Genomic DNA, 25,049 nt, shown 5'->3' with positions numbered 1-25,049 from the left:
TGTTCCATTATCAGAATGGAAAATATCAAAAATACATTAGAGGACAAAAATAGTTTTCCCTCTAGTTTTCGAGGTCTTGCTCTGAAATAATCCTAGAATTCAGGGTATATATTAAGTTTTTAAGGTTTTCCTTTTATCAAAGGAGAATGACACCTTTTGAGCTTCTGCCTTCCCTTCTTTCTCTACTGCAATGAGCTACTCAAAAGCATTCTCACTAAAGTAAATAACTGAGACATTTAGGCCATTTGCACATCATCTGATTTAACTCTGAAAACAGCTTATATATAAAACTGCCCTTTCTGCACATTTACCCCGAACTTAAAGTATATATATAACTTAAAGTATATATATATGTATATATATATGTGTATATATGTATGTATATATATGTGTATATATATACAAATATATATGTATATATATAAACAAACATAAAGTATATATAATATAATATATATAAATATAAATAAAATATATTCATGTATATATACTTTAAGTTCTGGGGTACATGTGCAGAAAGGGCAGTTTTGTTACATAGGTATACAAGGGCAATGGTGGTTTGCTGCACCCATCAACCTGTCACCTACATTAGGTATTTCTCCTAATGTTATCCGTCCCCTAGGCCCCCACCTTCTGACAGGCCCCAGTGTGTGATGTTCCCCTGAAAACAGCTTTTTTAACAAATAATTGGAAATAAGATATACTTTTGTGAATAATGAATTCTCTAGGGAAACCAGAGTTTCCTAGCTCAGATTTAGTGTGTACAAAGGTATGGACAATTATCTCAAGTGATGTAACGAAATTATCCCCAAAACAGACTGATTTTAATCTACTCTGGTCTTAAAATTGGTAATGCCCTATGTACTTCATAAAAAGTAAAGAAAGAATACGAGGAAGAGAGCTGTTATAACTTTCCCAAAATTGAAAATCATTACTTGAAGCAGTGCAGGAAAAAAAAGGACCTGTATATGTTAGAACCAAGCCCACATAATTATAAACCAAATTCTTTTTTTTTTTTTTTTTTTTTTTGGGACGGAGTCTCGCTCTGTCGCCCAGCCTGGAGTGCAGTGGCGAGATCTCGGCTCACTGCAAGCTCCGCCTCCCGGGTTCACGCCATTCTCCTGCCTCAGCCTCCCGAGTAGCTGGGAATACAGTCGCCCGCCACCACACCCAGCTAATTTTTTTGTATTTTTAGTAGAGACGGGTTTTCACCATGTTAGCCAGGATGGTCTCGATCTCCTGACCTCGTGATCCACCCGCCTCGGCCTCCCAAAGTGCTGGGATTACAGGCGTGAGCCACTGCGCCCGGCCCCAAATTCTTTTTCATCAGACTCTACTTAAAGTTGCCAATAAAGTATAATGTTTGTGTATATAGCAAGTCTGACCCACAGGAATAAGTGACTAAACAAAATGCTGAATATTTTATCAGAAAAAGTAAGGTCTTCCTGCAAAATTGAAGAGATTAGATGATATGAGTATTAAACAAAAATTCAATGGTTTATTGAGTTTTAGAGGCTTGTGAGTACACTCTGTAAATATATCACACGTTTTACAAATTCTATTGAGTTTATGGAAGCTTAAATTATCTAATCAAGGCTGTTCTCTCACACAGCCACTTGTGGGTGGGTGTCTTATTTTCAGGCCTCCAAAGTTGCTTTTGACAGTGAATAATTTTAAAAGTCCCAGTATTTGACCTTCTGTTATAAGGACTAGTCAAACTTAACCATATAATTAGGTTACACAACTTGAAAAACAGAAAACATAATGAGGCAACAATAAAAGTGGCAAAATATAGTGATTAAGAGCATGAGTTCTGGAGTCATGCTGAGTTGGAATTCCAGCACCTTAGCATTAGCTGTGTAATCTCCATCTGGTTACCTATCCCACCTCTGTCTAACTTTACTTGTGTATGTAATGGGGTCATAATAGTATCTTCTTTATGGGGTTATTTTGCGTGTTAAAGAGAATGAGCTATGTAACATGTTTGGCATAGAAAGCTATTAATAGGTGTTAGTTATCATTATAATCATCATCAAAAGGAAAACAATACTGACAAGTTTAAAAAATTTGAAATTGTTTTGTTTGTATGGAAAAATAAGTTGGGAATGGTCTCTTATATTCACAGAATGTCAGAAATAGAAACGAACTTAAAGATCCTCTAATCCACACTCGCCCACACCCATATCCCATTTCTCATTTCTCACATAAGGAAACAAATCTCAGAGAGAGAACATGAGTTGACCAGTATTACAAAAGTGGCTAGTAATATAAATGGGAATAAAATCCAGGGCTCCTGACTCCAAGTCTAGCACTTTTTCCACTATGTCATGATAGCCACCACCACCCCATTATCGCCTTCAATTATTTGGTCATCAGGAATGTGGGGCTGTGGCACAAAAGGCATAAAAACAAAAAACATGACTGTTCATTGAATTTAATAGTTTCAACATGAAGGATTTAGGTAAGCTATATACAGATGAGTAACAAAATTAAACACTGACTGATACAGATTATTAAGAGGGAGATTTGGATTGTTATTCCTGGAGTGCTTTTAAAACTAAGATCTCCTTTCATTCATTCGTTCAAAAATATTTTGGATCACTTTCTATGGAATGGTCAATGGCTATTTATGGGATGACTTGCTGCAATCTTGCCTAGATCTTGATGCCATTGAAAGTACCTTTCAACATCAAGATTTTGTTCATTTTGGACATTTACTCACACCATCTTACCTAATTTTGTAGACTTCCAGGGAAAAGGGGTTTTCTTTAGCAAGTCTTTCTGGAATTAATAAACCTATTTTCAGAGAGGTTTTCCCCCTTATGATCAGCCTAAATCCATACTGATGCAATTTAAATTCATGCTGGTCAACACCATATGTCTAAATATGTTTGACTCATATTAAGCTACATTTTAATGTTGTAATTTTTGAACCTATTACATTTGTTCTCTAATGTTTCCATGAGGGTTGCGTGGGAAAGCCACATTTGTCTAGATGATCAATTCTAATAATGAAGGCTGAAGTAGGGCTAAAAATAATTGAGTACATTATAATCTATGGAATTAATGTTCCAGCTTTCCACATATAAGAAGATTAAAGAATGCCTTCATTTTAGGGCAAGACTAGTCTTTGCTCAAATACAACTGTTTGCCATTTAAATGTCTATTATCTTAACATCTGAATAAAGTAATACTGCTTATACTAGCATAAATAAATGTCTTTATCTGTGATGTGTGATGTGTGTGTATTCCTATTTGTTTAAATTTCTGCAGATTTATAAAACTTCTTAGTACTCTTTTGTATCTTAAAAGCTAGTCCAGTTGGCTAGTAAGGTTTGCTATGTTTCATTTGCTAATGCCATCATATTGAATTGGTTACAAGAAGGACAGAGCTATCATTTCTACAACAGCTATCAGATACTAGCCATGTGCATAGCTGTCTTCTCAGAATGATACTAGTATAATATTATTAGCCCCAGCCTAAACAGACCAAACATCCTCTAGTCATGAATACCTTCACTCACTGCTGGTGGATGTATAATTATCATAGTCAAATTTGGGAAATTAATTGGGCAGTATCTGTTCAAATGAATAACACACATACTCCATGCCCCAGCAATCCCAATTCTGTGTGGGATTCTAAAGAAACATGTTGTACAAGGATGCTCATTGCAGCACAGTGGAAACCTGGAAATAATATAAATGTTAATTGGTAGGAAAACATAAAAACAAGCTATAAAACAAGCATTTTGGAATACTATTAATTGAAAATAGTGAGTTAAAATATGTATCTAGTACATAATACAAGAGACACTATTTGGTTTAAGTTGTAGAACAATAAAAGCAATCATATTACTATTTATACATAGGTATTTATGTAAAGACACCTTAACTGACAACAATAGTCACTTCTAGGTAAGTGAGTGGAGGGAAGATGGTCAAGAGAAGGTCTTTAACCTTATCTATATAAATGTTTATATTAAGAATGTGTTCATGTGTTACTCCATAACTAAAGAGCACGCCTCTTTTTTCTTGTCTTCTTGAATCTGCTCCTCTTGGGTCTGTGGGCCAAACCTGCCTGCACATGGTTGTATTTATAACCATTTTCCTAAACTGGATAATGTGTACCTGTTTTGTCTATAAACTGTAATTCTCTGCATTTGTCTGAGCAAGTCTTCTCAATTATTAGCAGAAAATCTGAGAACATATGCAAAAGATTCCTAGAAATACTGAGCCTGCAGTATTGCTGTTGATATATAGGGTGGCGGAGGATGAAAATGTTACAAGTTCAACAACAACAACAACAACAAGAAAGAATTCAGAACATTTGGCAGTTTGAGTAAATGCATAGTCCTGTTTTAAGAACACACGTAACACCTACATTACAGCTATAGTTCTGTATGAGTCTGTCAGTGTTTCCCTTGTAAATTAATGATTCTGATTTTTAATAGTTCCCTTGTTCTAAAGAAAAAATATTTATACCTTTGTAGGAAAATATACTGGAGTTGTGCCAATTGATTGTAAATTATGGTAAGGTATGGGGAGATTGAGTAATGCCATCAATTCTTTGCACACTAATGAAGTGATTGCAGTTTTGTTGGTTTTGAGGAAATATGTAAACAATGCCAGCGTGATGGATAGATTGATCATTTTATTGGACCATTTTAAAAGATTATATTCTTTCACTTTTACAGGTTATTTTAACAACAGAGCCTACTCTTTGAAATTAGACTAGAAGCAGAATAGACAAAGCATAATTAAGAGTTAGCTTGAATTGATTTAAAATTAATTACTCTTAGTTGCGTTTTCAAAGGTAGTTTGAAATTTACTCTTAAATTTACTCTTCAAACTACCTTCTTCAAAGGTATTTTAAAATTTACTCTTAAAATTACTCTTAGTTGAGTTTTCAAAGGGAGTTTCTTATATTGGTTTGAGAATTATTTTTTCTAAGTTTTATTTTATTTTTAAAATTTTGGGCACATAGTAAATGTATATATTTATGGGGTGCATAAGATGTTTTGATACAGGCATGCAATGTGAAATAAGCACATCATGAAGAATGGGGTGTCTATCTCTTGGTTTGATAATTATTAAATTTTATGTCATTTGATGAGAAATTATTTAATGAGTACAATGTACACTGTTTGGCTGATGGTTACTCTAAAAGCCCAGACTTCACCACTATGCAAAATATCCATGTAACAAAACTGCACTTGTACCCCTTAAATGTATAAGAATTTTAAAAAAGAAATAAAACAAATACTGAAAGAAAAGTTTTGTTTGATAAAATATTATATCTTGTTAATTGCAAGCATATAATAACATTGGGGTGTATATGAATGCAGAGTTCTTGAAGCGGAAACAAAAAGAATGCAACCTAACAGTACAAGTAGAATGTATTGCTATGAAAGCACTCTAGAAACTCTTTTATCTTTGGGTTATGTGAGAAGACAACAAAGTAATTTAGTTCTTTGGAAAGATGGACATTATCTAAGAAAGCACTAAATAATGCTCTTATTTCTGACTAACCGCATTATTATAAAAATAACGAAAAAATACCATGGGAACTTAAGACTTTCAAATAATTTCTGAACTCCCTTTTGTTTCTCTTAACAGGAACTCCATTCTCCAACTTTAAAAATATCTACATGTGCCCCAAGTACTCTACATATAACCCAAAATACTGAACAGGTAAAAGAAGTTGTGAATTACATTAGATTTGTTCCTCTTTTTTATATGGAAGTCTTCATGTATGTAAGCAATCTTTAGACCCTCATAAGAGTTTACACATTCACACCATGTGAGGATCATAAAATATGAAAGAGGATTCTCATATATGAGAATCACCTCAGCCCATAAAAGTAATGTGAAACAAGTGCTGTGAATCAGACTCTTCTGTTTCATTGCCTATTCAATCTAACTGCTTTTAGTTTGAGTGCAGTTTAATTTAGCCAAGTGAGTATGGGTGAAATAACGAGATCTCAGATTGATTGAAGACTTGGCTTTATGAGTGATAGTATTATGAGTTCATATTCAGAGAGAATAAGTTATAGAGTCATAACTAACTCTTCTTATAGGTGTATGATTTGAAAGACACACAAGGATCTATTTCCTTAGCCTTTATGGCCTAATAATCCCACTTTTAGGATTATTCTTCAATCTAGGCGTTGTGTATCCAAAAGGTAGCTATAATAATAAACAGCATATTGAAATATGTGTTTCATTAAGTAATTGCCATGTATCAAAAAGTAAATTCGAAGAAAGCAAAATATAAAGCACACTAAGTTTGTTGTTACACGAAAGAGGAGTAAAGGGGTTATGGGATTTAGAGTGTAGGAAGGCGGGAGATGCTGTTTTAAGGAAACAATCTGACCCAGATGCGGGGTCAGGATGTGAACTTGGACAGTGAGGAGACAAATGAACAAAAACTGGTCTTTAGTCCTTGAGCACAGCAGGGAAAATATGATATTATGCAGAAAAATAAGAAGATTATCAAAGAAAAGTTTCCCTACCACTTCTCAGTTTGGTCTAGATTAGAGTTAGGTCAATTAGAGTAATGCACTTACTCAGCTTACATTTGCTGAACACCAAGTATGTGCCACATATTGCACAAAGATAAATTAGACACAATCACTATTTTCAAGGAGCTCACAGACTAGCATGGGCCACATACATAACAAACCACTGGACAGTGGGATAAAGGTTATAATTGACTTAGAAATGCAGCCCTACAGGACCAGTGAAGTGAGATTGATTCACTTAAATCACAGGGGTGTTGACTACACTCAAATCCAGTCAAAAAATTGTATTAACTATTTTATTTTTCATAATTAAGGGCTTTAAAATTGGGTTTACTGTACATATTATTTCTGATAATGAAAATATGTGTTTGTTGTAGAAAATGTTAGAACTATAAAAGAATATAAAGAAGCAAAAACAAAAATCACTCATGATTCCTTCCCCCACCTAGAGATTACTACTCTTTATATTTTGTTGTGTTTTCTTCCATTCAAATACAAAATTGAGTTTATACCACATATACAGTTTTATATCCTCATTTTCTCACTTATATGATATTATGAGCTTTTAATATAAATTTGTATTATCCAAGATCATTATTTAATGGCTACATATTCCAGCCTATGGATGATTATTCAATCTTTCCCCTCTCCATAAGAGAATACCTGCCCTACTGAACCTTCATCAGCATTATTTTTTAAATTTTCCAGTAAAAATATGGCATTCTTCTGCTATGTTTCATTCCTAGTTTGGCTGAACACTTTTTGTTAAGTTTATTAACCATTTGCTTTTATTTTTTATAAATTGTTCATGTCATTTGCTCATTTTTCTGTAAGTGTGATTTTGTTCTCATTGGTATATAAGAACTCTCTTTATATGGATGATATTAACTCTTTTCCCTGCCATGGAACCACTCACCTGCTCATTACCAGGCAGGGAACCCCCGACTTAGGCCTACAGCACAGAACCCCCATCCCGGGCTGATAGCACTGAGTGACTGCTGACCTGTATCTCCCTGGGTGGAGCCCCAAGGAGACAAGTAAAAGACCTTTGGCCACAACCACTGCTAAGGTCCTCTCTGCTGCCTCCAAGTTGAGAAGAAAACAAACACTGATATCGCCATAGAGCTGTAATGGACATCCCTGGAGTGCCAAGCCACAGTCTATAGCCAGCACTCAAGTGGGAGAGGAGCCCACACTTTCAGGGCATTGAGAGGGAGCATAGCTGCAACTGTGAGGAAATAACAGAGGAGCAACCGGACAGAGCAGGAGCCTACCAACAGACCACCATGCCTAAGCGCCACCTATTGGATGACAACCCAAAGCTTCAACAGCAATACCTCACTAACATAACCCCCTGTGAAACCAAAGACAAGAAGTCAGCTATTTAGACCCTGCACAAAACCTCAGCCCTGTGAAGACATCCAAAGAAGAAGTCTATTGACTGTAGTCAACCTACACTGCAGTTAAAGGAACACCCACACACAGAGATAAGAAAGAACCAATGCAAGAACTCTTGCAACTCAAAAGGCCAGAGTGGCTTATGTCCTCCAAATGATCACACTTGTTCTCCAACAAGGGTTCTTAACCAGGCTGAACTGGCTGAAATAACAGAAATAGAATTCAGAATATGGATAGAAATAAAGATCATTGAGATTTAGGAGAATGGCAAAACCCAATCTGAGAAAACTAATAATCACAATAAAATGATACAAAAGCCAATATGTGGAATAGCTAGTAAAAAAAAAAAAAAAAAAAAGAACCTAACTGATCTGATAGAGCTGAAAAAACACACTAGAAGAATTTCACAATGCAATCACAAGTATTAAAAGAAGAATACATCAAGCCAAGGAAAGAATCTCAGGAACTGAAGACTGGCTCTCTGAAATAAGACAGTCAGACAAAAATAAAGAAAAAGAAGAATGAAAAGGAATGAACAAAATCTCTGAGGAATATGGGATTATGTAAACAAGCTAAATCTATGAATTACTGGCAACTCTGAAAGGGACAGGGAGAAAGCAAAATCTTGGAAAACACATTTGAGTATATGGTCCATGAAAACGTCCCTAGCCTTGCTAGAGAGGCCAACAGTCAAATTTAGAAAATACAGAGAACCATGCAAGATTCTACACAAGAAGATCATCCTCAAGACACATAAACAGCAGATTTTCCAAGGTTGAAATGAAAGAAAGAATGTTAACAGCAGCTAGAGAGAAAGGGCAGGTCACTTACAAAGGAAACCCCATCAGGCTAACAGTGGACCTCTCAGCAGAAACCCTACAAGCCAGGAGAGAGTAGAGGCCTATATTCAACATTATTAAAGAAAAAAATCATCAAACAAGGGTTTCATATCCAGCCAAACTAAGCTTCTTATGCAAAGCAGAAATAAGATTATTTTCAGATAAGCAAATGCTAAGGGAGTTTGTTACCATCAGACCTGCCTTACAAGAGATCTTGAAAGGAGCACTAAACATGGAAAGTAAAGATCATTACCAGTCAATAGAAAAACATACTTAAGTGCACAGATCAGTTACATTATAAAGCAGCCACACAAACAAGCCGGCATAATAACCAGTTAACAAAATAATAACAGAATCAAATGCACACATTTCAATACCAACCTTGAATGTAAATGGACTAAATGCCTCAGTTAAAAGGCACAGAATGGCAAGCTGGATGAAGAACCAAGACTCCCCCTAAAAAATGCTGTCTTCAAGAGACCCAGCTCACATACAATGACACCCATAGGCTAAAAATAAAGGGATGGAGAAAAATCTACCAAGAAAATGAAAAAAAAAATAAAAAAGCATGGGTTGCAATTCTAATTTCAGACAAAACAGACTTTAAGAAAGATTAAAAAGAAGACAAAGAAGGGCATTACATAATAGTAAAGATTTCAATTTAACAGGAAGACTTAACTATCCTAAATATATATGCACCCATCACAGGAGTACCAAGATTCGTAAAGCAAGTTCTTAGAGACCTACAAAGAGATGTAGACTCCCATGCGATAATAGTGGGAGATATCAACACTCCACTGAAAGGATCAGACAGATCATCAAGACAGAAAATTAACAAAGATACTCAGGTCCTGAATTCAAGATTTGACCAAATATATCAGATAGACCTCTACGGAACTCTCCTCCCCAAAACAACATAATATACATTCTTCTCATCATCACGTAGCACACACTCTAAAATCCACCAAACAGTCAGATATAAAACAATCCTCAGGAAATGCAAGAGAACTGAAATCATACCAAACACCTTCTTGGACCAAAGCACAATAAAAATAGAAGTCAAAGTTTTAAAAATCGCTGAAAACCATGCAATTACATGGAAATTAAACAACATGCTCTTGAGTGACTTTTGGGTAAATAATGACAATAAGGCAGAAATCAAGAAGTTCTTTGAAACTAATGAGAACAAAGATACAACATACCAGAATCTCTGGGATGCAGCTAAGGCAGTGTTAAGAGGGAAAATTTATAGCATTAAACACCCACAACTAGAAGTTAGAAAGATCTCAAATTAACAACCTAACATCACAACAGAAAGAATTAGAAAATGAAGAGCAAACCCACCCCAAAGCTAGCAGAAGACAAGAAATAACCAAATCATTGCTGAACTAAAGGAAATTGAGATGCAAAAAAATTTCAAAAGATCAACAAATCCAGGAGTTCGTTTTCTCAAAAAAATTAATAAGGCAGATATGCTGCTGGAAAGACTAATAAAGAAGAAAAGAGAGAAGATCCAAATAAACACACTTAGAAATGACAAAGGGGATGTTACCACTGACCTCAGAGAAATAAAAATAACCATTAGAAACTGCTACAAACACCTCTATGCATAGAAACTGAAAAACCTAGTACAGATGGATGAATTCCTGGACACATTTTTCCTCCCAAGACTGAAGCAGGAAAAAAATTGAATCTCTGAGCAGACCAATAATGAGCTCCAAAATTGAATCAGTAATAAATAGCCTAACAACCAAAAAAAGCCCAGGACCAGATGGATTCACAGCCAAATTCTACCAGATGTACAAAGGAGAGATGGTACCATTCATATTGAAAGTACTACAAAAAATTGAAGAGGTGGGACTCCTCCCCAAATCATTTTATGAGGCCAGTATCATCCTGATACCAAAATCTGGCAGAGACACAACAAAAAAAAGAGAAAGCTTCAGGCCAATATCCTTGATGAGCATTGATGCAAAAATCTTCCACCAAATACTTGCAAACTTAATCCAGCAGCACATCAAAAAACCAATCCACCACTGTTAGATAGGTTTCACTTCTGGGATGCAACACTGTTTCAACATTCACAAATCAATAAATGCTATGCATCACATAAACAGAAATAAAGACAAAACCACATGATTATCTCAATAAATGCAGAAAGGCTTTTGATAAAATTAACATTGCTTCATGTTAAAAAGTCTCAATAAACTACGTATTGAAGGAACATACTTTAAAATAATAAGAGCCATATGTGACAAACCTATAGCCAACATCACAGTGAAAGGGAAAAAGCTGGAAGCATTCCCCTTGAAAACCAGCATAAGACAAGGATGCCCTCTCTCCCCACTCCTATTCAACATAGTACTGGGAGTCCTGGTCAGAGCAAACAGGTAAGAGAAAGAAATAAAGAACTTTAAAATAGAAACAGAGGAAATCAAACTATCCCTGTTTGCAGTTGACATGATTCTATATCTAGAAACTCCCATAGTCTTGGCCAAAAACTACTTTAAGCTGATCAACAACTTCAGCCAAATTTCAGGATACCAAATCAATATGCAAAATCACTAACATTCTTATACACGGACAACAATTATGCCGAGAGCAAAATCAGGAATGCAATCCCTTTCACAATTGCCACACACACATACACACATACACACACACACACACACACAAAATACCTAGGGATACAGCTAACTAGTGAGGTGAAAGATCTCTACAATGAGAATTACAAAACACTGCTCAAAGAAATCAGAGATGACACAAATATGGAGAAACATTCCATGCTCATGGATAGGAAGAATCAATATTGTTAAAATCGCCATGCTGCCCAAAGCAATTTATAGATTCAATGCTATTCCTATTAAACTACCAAGGATATTCTTCACAGAACTAGAAATAAAACTATTTTAAAATTCATATGGAATGAGAAAAAGAGGCCAAATAGCCAAGGCAATCCTAAGCAAACAGAACAAAGCTGGAGACATCACGCTACCCAACTTCAAACTACTGCAGAGCTACAGTAAACAAAACAGCATGGTACTGGTAGAAGAACAGACACGTAGACCAATGGAACAGAATAGAGAGCGCAGAAATAAGGCCACACACCTACAACTATCAGATCTTTGACCAAGCTGTCAAAAACAAGCAATGGGGAAAGGACTCCCTATTCAATAAATGGAGCTGGGATAACTGGCTAGCCACATGCAGAAGATTGAAACTGGACCCCTTCCTTATACCATATACAAAAATCACCTCAAGATTGATTGATTACAGTCTTAAATGTAAAACCCCAAACTCTAAAAACCCTGGAAGACAACCTAAGCAATACCATTCTGGACATAGAAACAAAATGTCAAAAGTAATCCCAACAAAAGCAAAATTGACAAATAAAATCTAACTTAACTAAAGAGCTTCTGCACATTAAAGGAAACTATCAACAGAGTGAAACGACAACCTACAGAATGGGATAAAATATTTGTCAGCTGCACATTTGACAAGTCTGATATCCAGCATCTATAAGGAACTTGCACAAATTTACAAGAGAAAAACAAACAACCTGATTAAAAAGTGGGCAAAGGACATGAACAGACACTTCTCAAAAGAAGCCATACATGTAACCACAAGCATATGAAAAGAAACTCAATATCACTGATCATTAGAGAAATGCAAGTCAAAACCACAATGAGATTCCACCTCGTAACAGTCAGAATGACTATTATTAAAAAGTCAGAAGAAAATAAAACCTAACAGATGCTGGTGAGGCTGTGGAGAAAAGGGAAAGCTTATACATTGTTGGTGGGAGTGTAAATTAGCTCAACCATTGTGAAAAGCAGCGTGGCAATTCCTCAAAGGGCCAAAAATAGAACTACCCTTTTACCAGCAATCCCCTTACCAGGTATACAACCCAGCAATCCCATTACTGGGTATATATCCTAAGGAATATAAATCATTCTACCATAAAGACACATGTACATGAATGTTCATTGCAGCATTGTTCACAAAGGCAAAGATATGAAATCACTATGCCCATTAATGACAGATTGGATAAAGAAAATGTGGTATATATATATATATATACCATGGAATACTAGGTAGCCATAAAATAGAATGAGATCATGTCTTCTGTGGGAACATGGATGGAGCTGTAGGCCATTAAACTTAACAAACTTACACAGGAACAGAAAACCAAATACCGCATGTTCTCACTTATAAGTGGGAGCTAAATAATGAGAAATGATGGACACAAAAAGGGGAACAATACACACTGGCCCACACTTGAGGATGGAGGGTGGGGGGAGGGAGAGGATTAGTAAAAATAATTACTGGGTACTAGGCTTAGTCCCTGGGTGATGAAATAATCTGTATAACAAACCCCTGTGACATGAAATTACCTATATAACAAACCTGCATATGTTCTCCTCAACCTATAATAAAAGTTAAAAATAATAAATAAATCTACATGAACCCCCGAAAAAAACTCTTTTCCCATCAACATTTTACAATGATATCTATGGTCCTCTCTTTCCAGCACACTGAAGATTTATATGTTTAACTACACACACATACACGTTTTTCTCTTTGTGTCTCTTTTCATTTTTTTTAACATGTCTTTTCCAAACCAGAGGTTTAATTCATCACTATTGAGGTATTATTTTCTTGTAATCATTTATAATGAAAGAAGCATTTTAAAATGCTTGTCAAATATAGTTTGGAATGTGGATGAAATACCATGAAATGAGTATAATACAAGTACCCAGTAAAATGTTGGGCACAGAACACATGTTTTATACATGTTTCTGAAATTAAAATTAACTAAATCATAAAATCATACATTATCATTCATGCAAATAACTAAAAATTTAACCCTGGAAATTGTTCCCTATTATTATTGATAGCTCCAAGCTCATTAAATAATTATGATTATATCCAGCTTTTGTCTTTTCTTCACAGGAACTTCATTCTCCAACAGTAAAAGTTACTACATATCCACAGACCACTATTAGGAAATATGTAGTACAAAATCCTGAACAGGTAAGACACAAACTTTTCCCAACATGTAATTCTTTAAAAGTTAATTGCTTAAACAAAAAGACTTAATCAGTTACCAGATCCTTAAGATCAGATTGTTGGACTTTCTTACAGTTACAAAGTAAATTGCTGATTATCAGTATCAATAAATGCCATCTTTAATGCCAGACAACCATGCGTCTATATATTCTGACGCAGAGATGCAATACTTCCAAGCAGGTTGGAAATTCTTGGGTTGTAAAGATTTTCCTCTTCTATAGCCCCACCCTTATGCTACAAAAGACTTTTATGCACTTGGAACGAAAGAAAAAAGGGACAAAGTTCTTTTACAAGCTTCACATAAAAGCTCTGTCAACTGCTGCACCGGGGTTGGAGTTTTCAGGCTATTTACCTTTGCCATGGAGATATGGACTAGGAAGATGAAAATTAAAGGTCAAAAGTTAAAAAGTGTCCCTATGCCTTTATTGCCTGTGGTGTGTGAACTTTTGTACCCAGCAATGAGTTTTTTAGAAGATTACATTATTATTTTTTTACTGAGATATAAATCCTTACATTTCACAAACTAAGGTTCCACCATAATAAGCCGTCCTCAACATATGCATTTGCATTCATGCACACATACCCCTTCTTTAGCTACAACAGGAGGCTCTATGAGTTTGTAAGGACATCAGTTTCACAATTGGCAACAGTATGATCCAGATAGGACTACAACAATTCTTTGCTTTGCTCTTTATTTCTCTGCCATGATGGGAAACCATCCTGCCCTTCCCTTTTAAGATAAAATAAACTATTTGCTTCAGCTGTGGAAAGGAAAGGGTTAGATTAGGGTCCTGCTTGCTATAATTCTAGGTGAGTGGGGAAGATATACTAAGCTTCTACTGTATCTAAACCCTTTCTTCTTCATTTACTTATTTATTAAAAATAATCTTCTCATGGCTCCTTAGCTAAGCAGGCTGCTAGTTGTACATGTGTGTCGGTATGAACCTGAGGCTCTGAGTTGAGGAGTGATTGTTTTGGACATTTGCTTGAGTTTTCATATATCCATGTAAATATTGAAAAGGCATGTTATTACAGCTAAATCAGTTGCCTGTTACTCCTTTTGCAGAATCAAATATTTACGCAATAAATCTGGAAAAGGATGGAGGTAGGGAAGGGGAGGTATGGAGGGGGAGATGCGAAAGGCCTGGGAGAGGAGAGTGTGTCTTTTTCTGTTACTTGGCCAGTCACTTTACACATTCCTGTTCTTCCTTTCCCTCTCCCTTTTTCTTTCATTTTACGCATAATCTGGGGGATATGCATATTTGGATGCATATTGCGCTTGATACGCCTGGCTTTCAGAGTTAGTTCTAGATAACCCATTATTTTCATAGTATGAGAATTGCTATGCTTGCCTAGGATATATGCAGAGAGATTTAAAATGTCCTATCATTTGGATTCCAATCCACTTTGCCAGCAATTCTTACATGACTTTGGATGAATCCTTATTCTTTAGTTAATAGGGAAAAGAAAGAATTAATAACTATTGGGTATATACTCCATGCTAGGCAGTTTCAATATTATATCCTGGTTAATCCTAAAAAGGTGAAAAAAACGGAAGCACAGAGAAATTCAGTCATTTACTCAATAAATATTTATTGATTGCCTATTATGTTCCAGAAATTGCCCTAAGAACTGGAGGATAAAGCAGTAAACAAAACAAGGTCCCAACCTTCTTCAATTTAAGTTCTTAGCTAGTGCAAAACCATTCAATTACGAAGGAGCAAAATTGGAACTGAAATTGAACAATGCAGAGCTGGGAGTGAAATATTTGCAAATGAAGGACAATTGGTGATGGAAGTGAATTAGTATCTAATACTTATGCACCCCCTTACCCACATGTAGTTACAAAAACAGAGAAATTAGAAGTATATATGCAAATACCTAACATATTGGAGAAACTGAGCCTACCCCTGTAAGACCTCATCAATATGGCTGTGTTCAACTACAAACTTGTTCAACTTGTAGTTGGACACAGCCATATTGATTTTTCTCTCAGGACAAAGTCCCAGCAGAGGGTTGAAGAAAATGGTCATTTTAAATCATTTAACTCTTTCCATTATTGAAGAATGAAACAAATTTCAAGTTTCATGATGCTTTTGTAAACGAAAAGTAATCTAACTTGTTTTACAAAGCAGCTTGAAAATCCTGTTTAGCTATACCCCCCATTTTATTTATCTAAGTAGATTCCTTTTTTGTTTGCTCTTTTAAATCCCCTCAGGAGAAGATTCTAGTTTAATTACAATATTTATAATAAGCTGAGCCTTCTAAATAGCAATTTCATCCTCTTTCACCTCCCAGCTTGTCTAATCTTTCTTTCTTTTTCCTGTAATTAAAATAATCTCAATCCACTTGTTTCATTATTATTTTTTTCTATCTCTGTTAAGCCTTTTTATTTTTTTGTTGTTCCTGATCTTCCTTATTCTCCATTTGTTATCATTTAATCTAAGGATTTATGCATTCTGGTTAACATTTGATCCAGAAATGAAGGAAATACATTTGTTCCAATCAACTAATCAATTTCATTAATTTTCCAGTTGTGAAGCTCCTGCTATGGGGAAGACACTATACAGTCTCTCAACAGAAACAGGGAAATAAGGCATGTTTCCCAAATTAAAGGAGCATACAGCTCTTCTCAGGGAAAGAGATAAGACAGGTCCACAAATAGCTATGTAGAATACATGGTGAGATGTAGGATAGATGCCATGAAAGGACTACAGATAAATTATTATTGGAGTTCAGATGTCGGAGATAATACATTTGTTTGGGGGAAATCAGGGAAGGATTTATTGTGGTATTTAAGGTATTAGTATGATTAACCTTGATATTAGCATTGTTTTACTACTAAGGAAATGAAAGTTTGAATAAGTGTAACTTGCTCAGGTCTTCTGACGCTAATTCATCACTCTCTATCTTTTCTGACAGCTATTTTAGATGGTAGCTTTAACAAGATTTGATGAGTTACTGGATATGGAGAAAAGTCAACATGACCCTAAGCTTTTTAGCTTGAGACACTGAGAGTAAGGTGACCCACTTAAAGTGATTGAAAAGTGAGTGGGAGGAGAAGTAGGTTTAGAAAAGGGTGAAATTTTGAGTTTTATTTGAACCAGTAGCATTTTAGGTGCATAGAAACAGAAAGATACCTAACAGGCAGTTAAAAAAATGACTCAAAGAAAGGTCACATTTAACAGAGATGTGGGAATCATTCCTCTTAAAGGTATCATTGAAGCTGTGGGAATGAGTGAGATCACTAAGAGGTAATGGAGAAGATTGGGTCAGAACCTTGAGAAATGTCTACTTCAAGTGAACAGAAGGAAGGAGCCACTTTCACAGACAGAGGGGTTTTCAGAGAGGGATGTGAACACACCATAACTGAAGCAAATGCAAACATGGGGTGGTCAACCGTCTCAAATGACCAAAAGGCCTAAGAAGATGAGGTTAGAGAACAGGGTTTGACCATTAAGAAAGTGATAGTGACATTGATAGAGCAGTTTTGGTATACTTATATAAGAGGCAAAATACAGATGCAAGAAGTTAATGGGTGAGAAGATGAGATGAATTGAAAAAAATGAGTGAAGATTACTCTTCTGGAAGGGTATTGGTCAAAGGAAGGAGAGATGGATGGTCGCTAAAGGAGAAATGAGAATCTTGTGAACCTGGGAAACTTGCAGATAGAAAGAACCAGTAATAAGGAAGGCTAAAGATGCAACAGAGAAAGGAGACAAATGGGATAATATTCTGGAAGAGATAAGAAGGAATGGGATTCCAGGTACAGATGAAGAAATGACTTCGGGAAAAACAAAGAGAGAGAGAGAGAATGCATCTTTTTCCTTAAGTGGATGGAAGGAGCAAAAAAGAGAGACTTTTGAGATGTGCAGGAAAATAGAGAGATCTCACTGGATAGATTATCTTGGTTTTCTCTGTAAATAGGAGGAGAAAGAGGGAGTATAAGCACAGGAGTTAAGGAAAATGAAAATATTTGTAAGCAACGTTATAAAGAATTTGATGAATACAAATATAACCACAAAGTTTGAAGGGTCTACTTGAAGTTGGATATCTTCAAATTGTAATGAGCCAAATCAGCAAATCTTTTTTAAAAAAGTTTTTTTCACCAAGGTTTTGGGGCCTGGGAACAGTAAAGCAGATGTTGGGGATTATATACTTTGCTAGATGTGAGAATTACTACCAGAGGTTCTAGCTGTTACAATTAAAATTATAAGATCTGCCACTTTGAAAACACCTATTAATTTTTAGGGTGGATCCAGCACCAATTCAAATGGACAGGTTGAGAAAAAGAAGGTGCCAAAATAATAGAATTGTCTAGCAGCTCATTTGTTGAGACATCTAAAACCCCTGATTAAATTTATTTTGTTGACTTATTTTGACAGAATTGTTTATTTATATCAATTTTTGATTTACTTTCTTACAGATTTGGGGAAAATAATAGTCCCCTAAATTTGGAGGGTTTTTTTTCAGTAAGTCATTTCAAGTAATATGGCCAAAATATTCAAGAGAGAATCAACATCGTTAGTGCCTAGACAATCTTTTTTTCTTTTTTTTTTTATTATACTTTAAGTTCTAGGGTACATGTGCACAATGTGCAGGTTTGTTACATATGTATACATGTGCCATGTTGGTGTGCTGCACCCATTAACTCGTCATTTAACATTAGGTATATCTCCCCCAACTCCCTCCACCCCACAACAGGCCCCAGTGTGTGATGTTCCCCTTCTTGTGTCCAAGCATTCTCATTGTTCAATTCCCACCTATGAGTGAGAACATGTGGTGTTTGGTTTTCTGTCCTTGCAATAGTTTGCTGAGAATGATGGTTTCCAGCTTCATCCATGTCCCTACAAAGGACATGAATTCATCTTTTTTTTTTATGGCTGCATAGTATTCTACGGTGTATATGTGCCACATTTTCTTAATCCAGTCTATAATTGATGGACATTTGGGTTGGTTCCAAGCCTTTGCTATTGTGAATAGTGCCACAATAAACATACGTGTGCATGTGTCTTTATAGCAGCATGATTTATAGTCCTTTGGGTATATACCCAGTAATGGGATGGCTGGGTCAAATGGAATTTCTAGTTCTAGATCCCTGAGGAATCGCCACACTGACTTCCACAATGGTTGAACTAGTTTACAGTCCCACCAACAGTGTAGAAGTGTTCCTATTTCTCCACATCCTCTCCAGCACCTGTTGTTTCCTGACTTTTTAATGATCGCCATTCTAACTGGTGTGAGATGGTATCTCATTGTGGTTTTGATTTGCATTTCTCTGATGGCCAGTGATGATGAACATTTTTCATGTGTCTGTTGGCTACATAAATGTCTTCTTTTGAGAAGTGTCTGTTCATGTCCATCGTCCACTTTTTGATGGGGTTGTTTGGTTTTTTCTTGTAAATTTGTCTGAGTTCTTTGTAGATTCTGGATATTAGCCCTTTGTCAGATGAGTAGATTGCAAAAATTTTCTCCCATTCTGTAGGTTGCCTGTTCACTCTGATGGTAGTTTCTTTTGCTGTGCAGAAGCTCTTGAGTTTAATTAGATCCCATTTGTCAATTTTGGCTTTTGTTGCCATTGCTTTTGGTGTTTTCGACATGAAGTCCTTGCCCATGCCTATGTCCTGAATGGTATTGCCTAGGTTTTCTTCTAGGGTTTTTATGGTTTTAGGTCTAACATTTAAGTCTTTAATCCATCTTGAATTAATTTTTGTATAAGGTGTAAGGAAGGGATCCAGTTTCAGCTTTCTACATATGGCTAGCCAGTTTTCCCAGCACCATTTATTAAATAGGGAATCCTTTCCCCATTTCTTGTTTTTGACAGGTTTGTCAAAGATCAGGTGTTTGTAGATGTGTGGTATTATTTCTGAGGGCTCTGTTCTGTTCCATTGATCTATATCTCTGTTTTGGTACCAGTACCATGCTGTTTTGGTTACTGTAGCCTTGTAGTATAGTTTGAAGTCAGGTAGTGTGATGCCTCCAGCCTTGTTCTTTTGGCTTAGGATTCTCTTGGCAATGTGGGCTCTTTTTTGGTTCCATATGAACTTTAAAGTAGTTTTTTCCAATTCTGTGAAGAAAGTCATTGGTAGCTTGATGGGGATGGCATTGAATCTATAAACTACCTTGGGCAGTATGGCCATTTTCACGATATTGATTCTTCCTATCCATGATCATGGACTGTTCTTCCATTTGTTTGTGTCCTCTTTTATTTCGTTGAGCAGTGGTTTGTAGTTCTCCTTGAAGAGGTCCTTCACATCCCTTGTAAGTTGGATTCCTAGGTATTTTATTCTCTTTGAAGCAATTGTGAATGGGAGTTCACTCATGATTTGGCTCTCTGTTTGTCTGTTATTGGTGTATAAGAATGCTTGTGATTTTTGCACATTGATTTTGTATCCTGAGACTTTGCTGAAGTTGCTTATCAGCTTAAGGATATTTTGGGCTGAGATGATGGGGTTTTCTACAATCTTGTCATCTGCAAACAGGGAATGACTGTTCATCATTTATAGTGAACTTCATTTCACAGAAAAAAAATTTCATGCTTTTGCTAAATTTGTTTTCCTCTCTTAGAGGATGATTACATTCCTAAGATGAAGGTTCATATCATTCCTTCTCACTCAATCATCAGTTCATTCACTATGTGATACTCAAGATAGTCAAAGTCCCTGCCCTCAGTAAGCCTACTTGTGTGTATTTTTATATTTGATATTCTAGAAAAGTTATAATGGAATTATCAATATTATTTAAAACACAGTATGGATTTTAAATATTATATTACAATATTATTTAAAACAAATGTCATTTGTACATTAAAATTATAGATTAAGGGTACTTTAAAACACAGGATCTTACTTGATATTCTGCATTACCCTCCCTATGCTAAGAAAACTGAGCCTCCATTAAGGTTAATGGCCTTCCTGATTTTCTGCAGCACATAGGAGAAGGAAGAACTGAAATATAGGTTTTATGACTCCATAATTTTTTTCCCATTATACTTTCTTCCACTCATTTTAGTAGTCAAACCCAATGGATTTGTAGTAACCCAAATCCAATCTACTTTATAATTCTCATATGTTGGCCACTCTGAAACATTTTTACCTTTGATTTCCTACTGCTTCTTGAAAATTAGTCTTCCTTTAAATTACAATATTTTGTCTTCTAAGACCTCTTGAGACATGTCTAGTTCTGTATTTGCTCTTCATTTGACTATTCAGCAATTGCTAGTTTAATCTAGCACTAGTGAGCAGGTGGTCTTGATATATGTAATAGATCTGTAGCCTTGCGCTCCCCACTTAGTTCCAGACCTGTGTTTTCACCTATGTGTTGAAAGTCTACATCTGAGTGTTTACCCAGACATTTTTTTGTAAAAGAGTCTCTTTGGGAGCTATTTGCAATCATTTGAGACATGTTAAAGGGATTACTATGCACTGTGTAGTTTGCTGAGTGTTCTGGGGAGTAAAAACATAATCAGACCTAGATTGTTATTAGGAGCACGTAAAATGTCTCAACATTTTCATTTTTGGTACCATGTAGTAGACTCCTCAGGTTCAAGATCTCAGAGTCATCTTTGAACAGTACTGTCTTTGATTATTGGGATAATCTTGCCAGTCTCCTCATCTGTACTCTTCCTGTAATTAATCTCCCTGAAGTAAATTTCACCTCATACCCCTGTTTAAAAGCACGTAAAGACTTCTCACTGCTTGAAGAACCAAGCTCAATCTGCTAAGTATGTCCCATACATATAACTTACACTTTTCCAAACTTGGTGACTTTAATTGTCTTGTTTCCTTCACTTGGAATACCATTTTCTTCAATTTTCTCATATCCAAAGACCACTTTAACTTTCTTTCAAATGCCACCTAATCCAGGTACTCTACTAGAGCACCGCCAGATGGAACTCAGTTTTTTTCCTCTGAACTCCATCCCATAAGTTCTTTCTCTGTACGTGTAAAGGCATTTGTCTCTTTCTGCTTTGCATATATGTTTATGTTTATATATTATCTAGATCAGGGATTGGCATAATTTTTCTGTAAAGAAACAGATAACAAATATTTTAGGTTTTGCTGGCCACATAGGACCTTGGCCTTTGTTTTTTATTTATAGTCCTTTAAAATCTAACTACCATTTTTAGCTTGAGAACAGAATAAAAACAGGCTATCTACCATAGTTTGATGAATCCTGATCAATATTAAATGCTCCTGGTAATAAAATAAGTCAGACTTATATTTTCATGCCTCAAAGCATGTAGCAAAGTATACTGTGCATAGCAAGCACTTAAGCATGTGTTCCATGTTTGCACATAACTACCATAGGGGCTCTTTTGCGAAAACAAACTAACACAAAATAGCTTCTAGGGAAGTCTTTCTAAATATATCCAGCTTTAGATTTAATACTTCATCACCTAGTCAGATTTGGTCACTTATATATTTGTTTTACCAAAGTCCCCAAGGAACATTTGGTTGAAACACCTTTTGCTCAAACTCGAATACAATAAGTATATAACTTTTGATTCAAGAGCATCTTGCCTTTTAAACAATCAGTGTTTTGGTCCAGCTGCTCTATGGATATTTACAATAGCAGACTACAAAAATCCTAGTACGTTTTGTTGATTTTGAAATGTTCTTAAATACATTAACCGGTAACAGGCTTGCCTATATGGTCTTCTATAGTATTCCCCTATATCACAAAATAAATGAATGAAAATTTTGTTTTGTAGAAAAACAACAAACAAAACAACGGCAGATCTCCCTACCCAAGTAGACTTCAAATGAAAACCAAAGGAAGGGAAAAGAATATGGTACACATGACATTTATTTTAGACTCCTGGTCTGATTCTTATTAGCTCTTCCCCAGTTTCTTTCAGATTTTAGACATGTCACCAGCCTATATTTCATGGGCTGACATCTTCTAGGCACTCAGCTAATCTTACAGCAATTTAGTTGAATATGTGGAGATAAAGTGGCTCTTAAAGCCTCTACTCTGCTCTTAATATTCTAAACATATGTTGTTCTGAGAGTCTTAGCCTTGATTATAATTACAATTAAGAATTGTACAATTCAAGGGCACTCAAATTGAGTTGCAGAAAAAAAATCTTTAATATAGTTCTACCTACTTTGTGGCCTAGTCGTGCTGAAATATGTTTATTTTGCATTTCTCCAACAATATTTTTGCATAGAAAGAAATCTTCCAGTGAACCCAATTTAAATGAGATTGACCTCATGCTTGCCTACCTCAAAGGAAACTCATCATATCTTGCTTTAGGAACAGAGAGAAAATTATCTTTCTCACTCTCCACCAATCTCCACAAAAGACGTTATTAGGCTTAGTAAAATGTAATAGGAGAAATCCAGATTGTTCTTTTTGATAAAGGGAACTACCTTTATTATTATTTCCTTGCATCTACCAACATTATTGGGATGTCATTCCACTCTCTTCCTAAGGTCAGCCAGTACTTCACAGCCTATTCGACACTGGATATTTGCCTAATTTAAGGTTACTCTGAAAAGATAACTTTCAAAACAAAACATATAATTTACTATCATTTTAGGAACCACTGTCTCAATTCCTAAGAGGAAGCCATTTCTTCCCAGGAAACAACGTTATTTATGAAAAAACAATAAGAAAAGTGGAGAAGCTAAATACTGATCAGGTAAGTAATATTTGTTTTAAAACTTGTTTTTAAGTGTATAATTTTGAATTGTGAGTATTTTAATAGAGCTCAAGTGACATTCAACTCTGAAGTGCAAGGCAAGACCACCATGACTTATAATATGCTATGATATCTACAGCCCTTCATACCATCATTAATACTTTCATACCCATTTTTCATGTGAAGTATTATTGTCCTCATTTTACTGAAAGAAAATTGAAACCAGGATATGTGAAGTCACATTGAAAATTAATGGCAGAATCTGAACTTAATAAAGATATCCTAATGCCTCATATGTTTTCCTTTAAACTGGTCCAACAAAAATCATAATTTAAAACATTATAATTTTGTTCTAATTCTTTTAATATAGAATGAATTTGAAATATACAATACATACGAACAGATATGTGAAATACCATATACTGTAAAAGATCTAGAAAACTAAAGCTTCTAGCACATTTAAAAAATTCTGTTAAGCTCAAATCGACAGACCACAAGTCCTTCATGCAGAGTTGTTACTATAACCAACAGATGTTTCATATTGCTCTTCTCAGTTCATACAAGCATGTCCAGCCCAATGTCCAGGACTTGTCTGTTGGACATTCTTGAACTAGGGCAGTGTATTAGTTTCTTAGGGCTGCTGCAACAAAGTACCACAGACTGTATGGTTTAAAACAAGAGAAATTTATTGTCTCACAGTTCTGGAGGCCAGAAGTCTGAAATTACTGTGTTGGCAGGGCTGTGTTCTCTCTGAAGCTGCCAGAGAAGGAACTCTTTCAATCCTGTCTCCTGGCTTTTGGTAGCCTCAGACATTCCTTTGCTTGTAGATGCATCACTCCAATACTTCGTCTTCATATGGTAACTTTCCTGGGTGTCTTCACATCATCTTCCCTCTGTGCATGTTTGTTTCTGTGTCCAAATTTGCGTTTTTATAAGGACACCAGTCATATTTTATTAGGGCCATCCTAATGACTTGATTATCTCTATAAAGACTCTATCTCTAAATAGGGTCACATTCTGAGTTACTGGGGTTAGGAATTCACCATATCTTGGGTATGAGAGGGTACAATTCGACCCATAATAGGCAGTTAAACACTATCAAATCAGTTGCGATAACAAAATCATTTTCATATGCAAATCAAACTGACTAAAAAATTCTAGCTTTTCCTTTTTGAACTTTTTGGCATAAGAACTCATTTTATTTTTTATGAGCACTTGTGGACATTTGTTACCAGATTCATAGGAACTAATGCATTATTACTTATTCGTGTCCAGTTAAAATGAAGCAAACTTTCAGAATCATAAACATGCAAATCTTTTTTTTTTTTTTTCTTTTATTATTATTATTATTATTATCATCATTATTATACTTTAGGTTTTATGGTACATGTGCGCAATGTGCAGGTAAGTTACATATGTATACATGTGCCATGCTGGTGCGCTGCACCCACCAACTTGTCATCTAGCATTAGGTATATCTCCCAATGCTATCCCTCCCCCCTCCCCCCACCCCACAACAGTCCCTGAAGTGTGATGTTCCCCTTCCTGTGTCCATGTGTTCTCATTGTTCAATTC

At 35.6% G+C, this 25,049-nt stretch overlaps 1 protein-coding gene across 2 annotated transcripts in view; it reads left to right on the top strand.

The window, feature by feature from the left end:
- POF1B (POF1B actin binding protein) overlaps window positions 1-25,049 on the top strand; it is a 100,481-nt gene that overhangs the window by 6,627 nt on the left and 68,805 nt on the right. For both annotated transcript variants that reach the window (NM_001132070.1, XM_024240293.2), the window contains 3 exon segments: window positions 5,617-5,691; window positions 13,712-13,792; window positions 23,373-23,474. In NM_001132070.1, the coding sequence (NP_001125542.1) occupies window positions 5,617-5,691; window positions 13,712-13,792; window positions 23,373-23,474 (258 nt within the window).

The sequence above is a fragment of the Pongo abelii genome, chromosome X (assembly GCF_028885655.2).
Source record: "Pongo abelii isolate AG06213 chromosome X, NHGRI_mPonAbe1-v2.0_pri, whole genome shotgun sequence".
NCBI classification, from domain to species: Eukaryota; Metazoa; Chordata; class Mammalia; order Primates; family Hominidae; genus Pongo; species Pongo abelii.
Note: the sequence above shows the minus strand (reverse complement) of the source record. Positions and strands in the feature narration are given on the sequence as shown.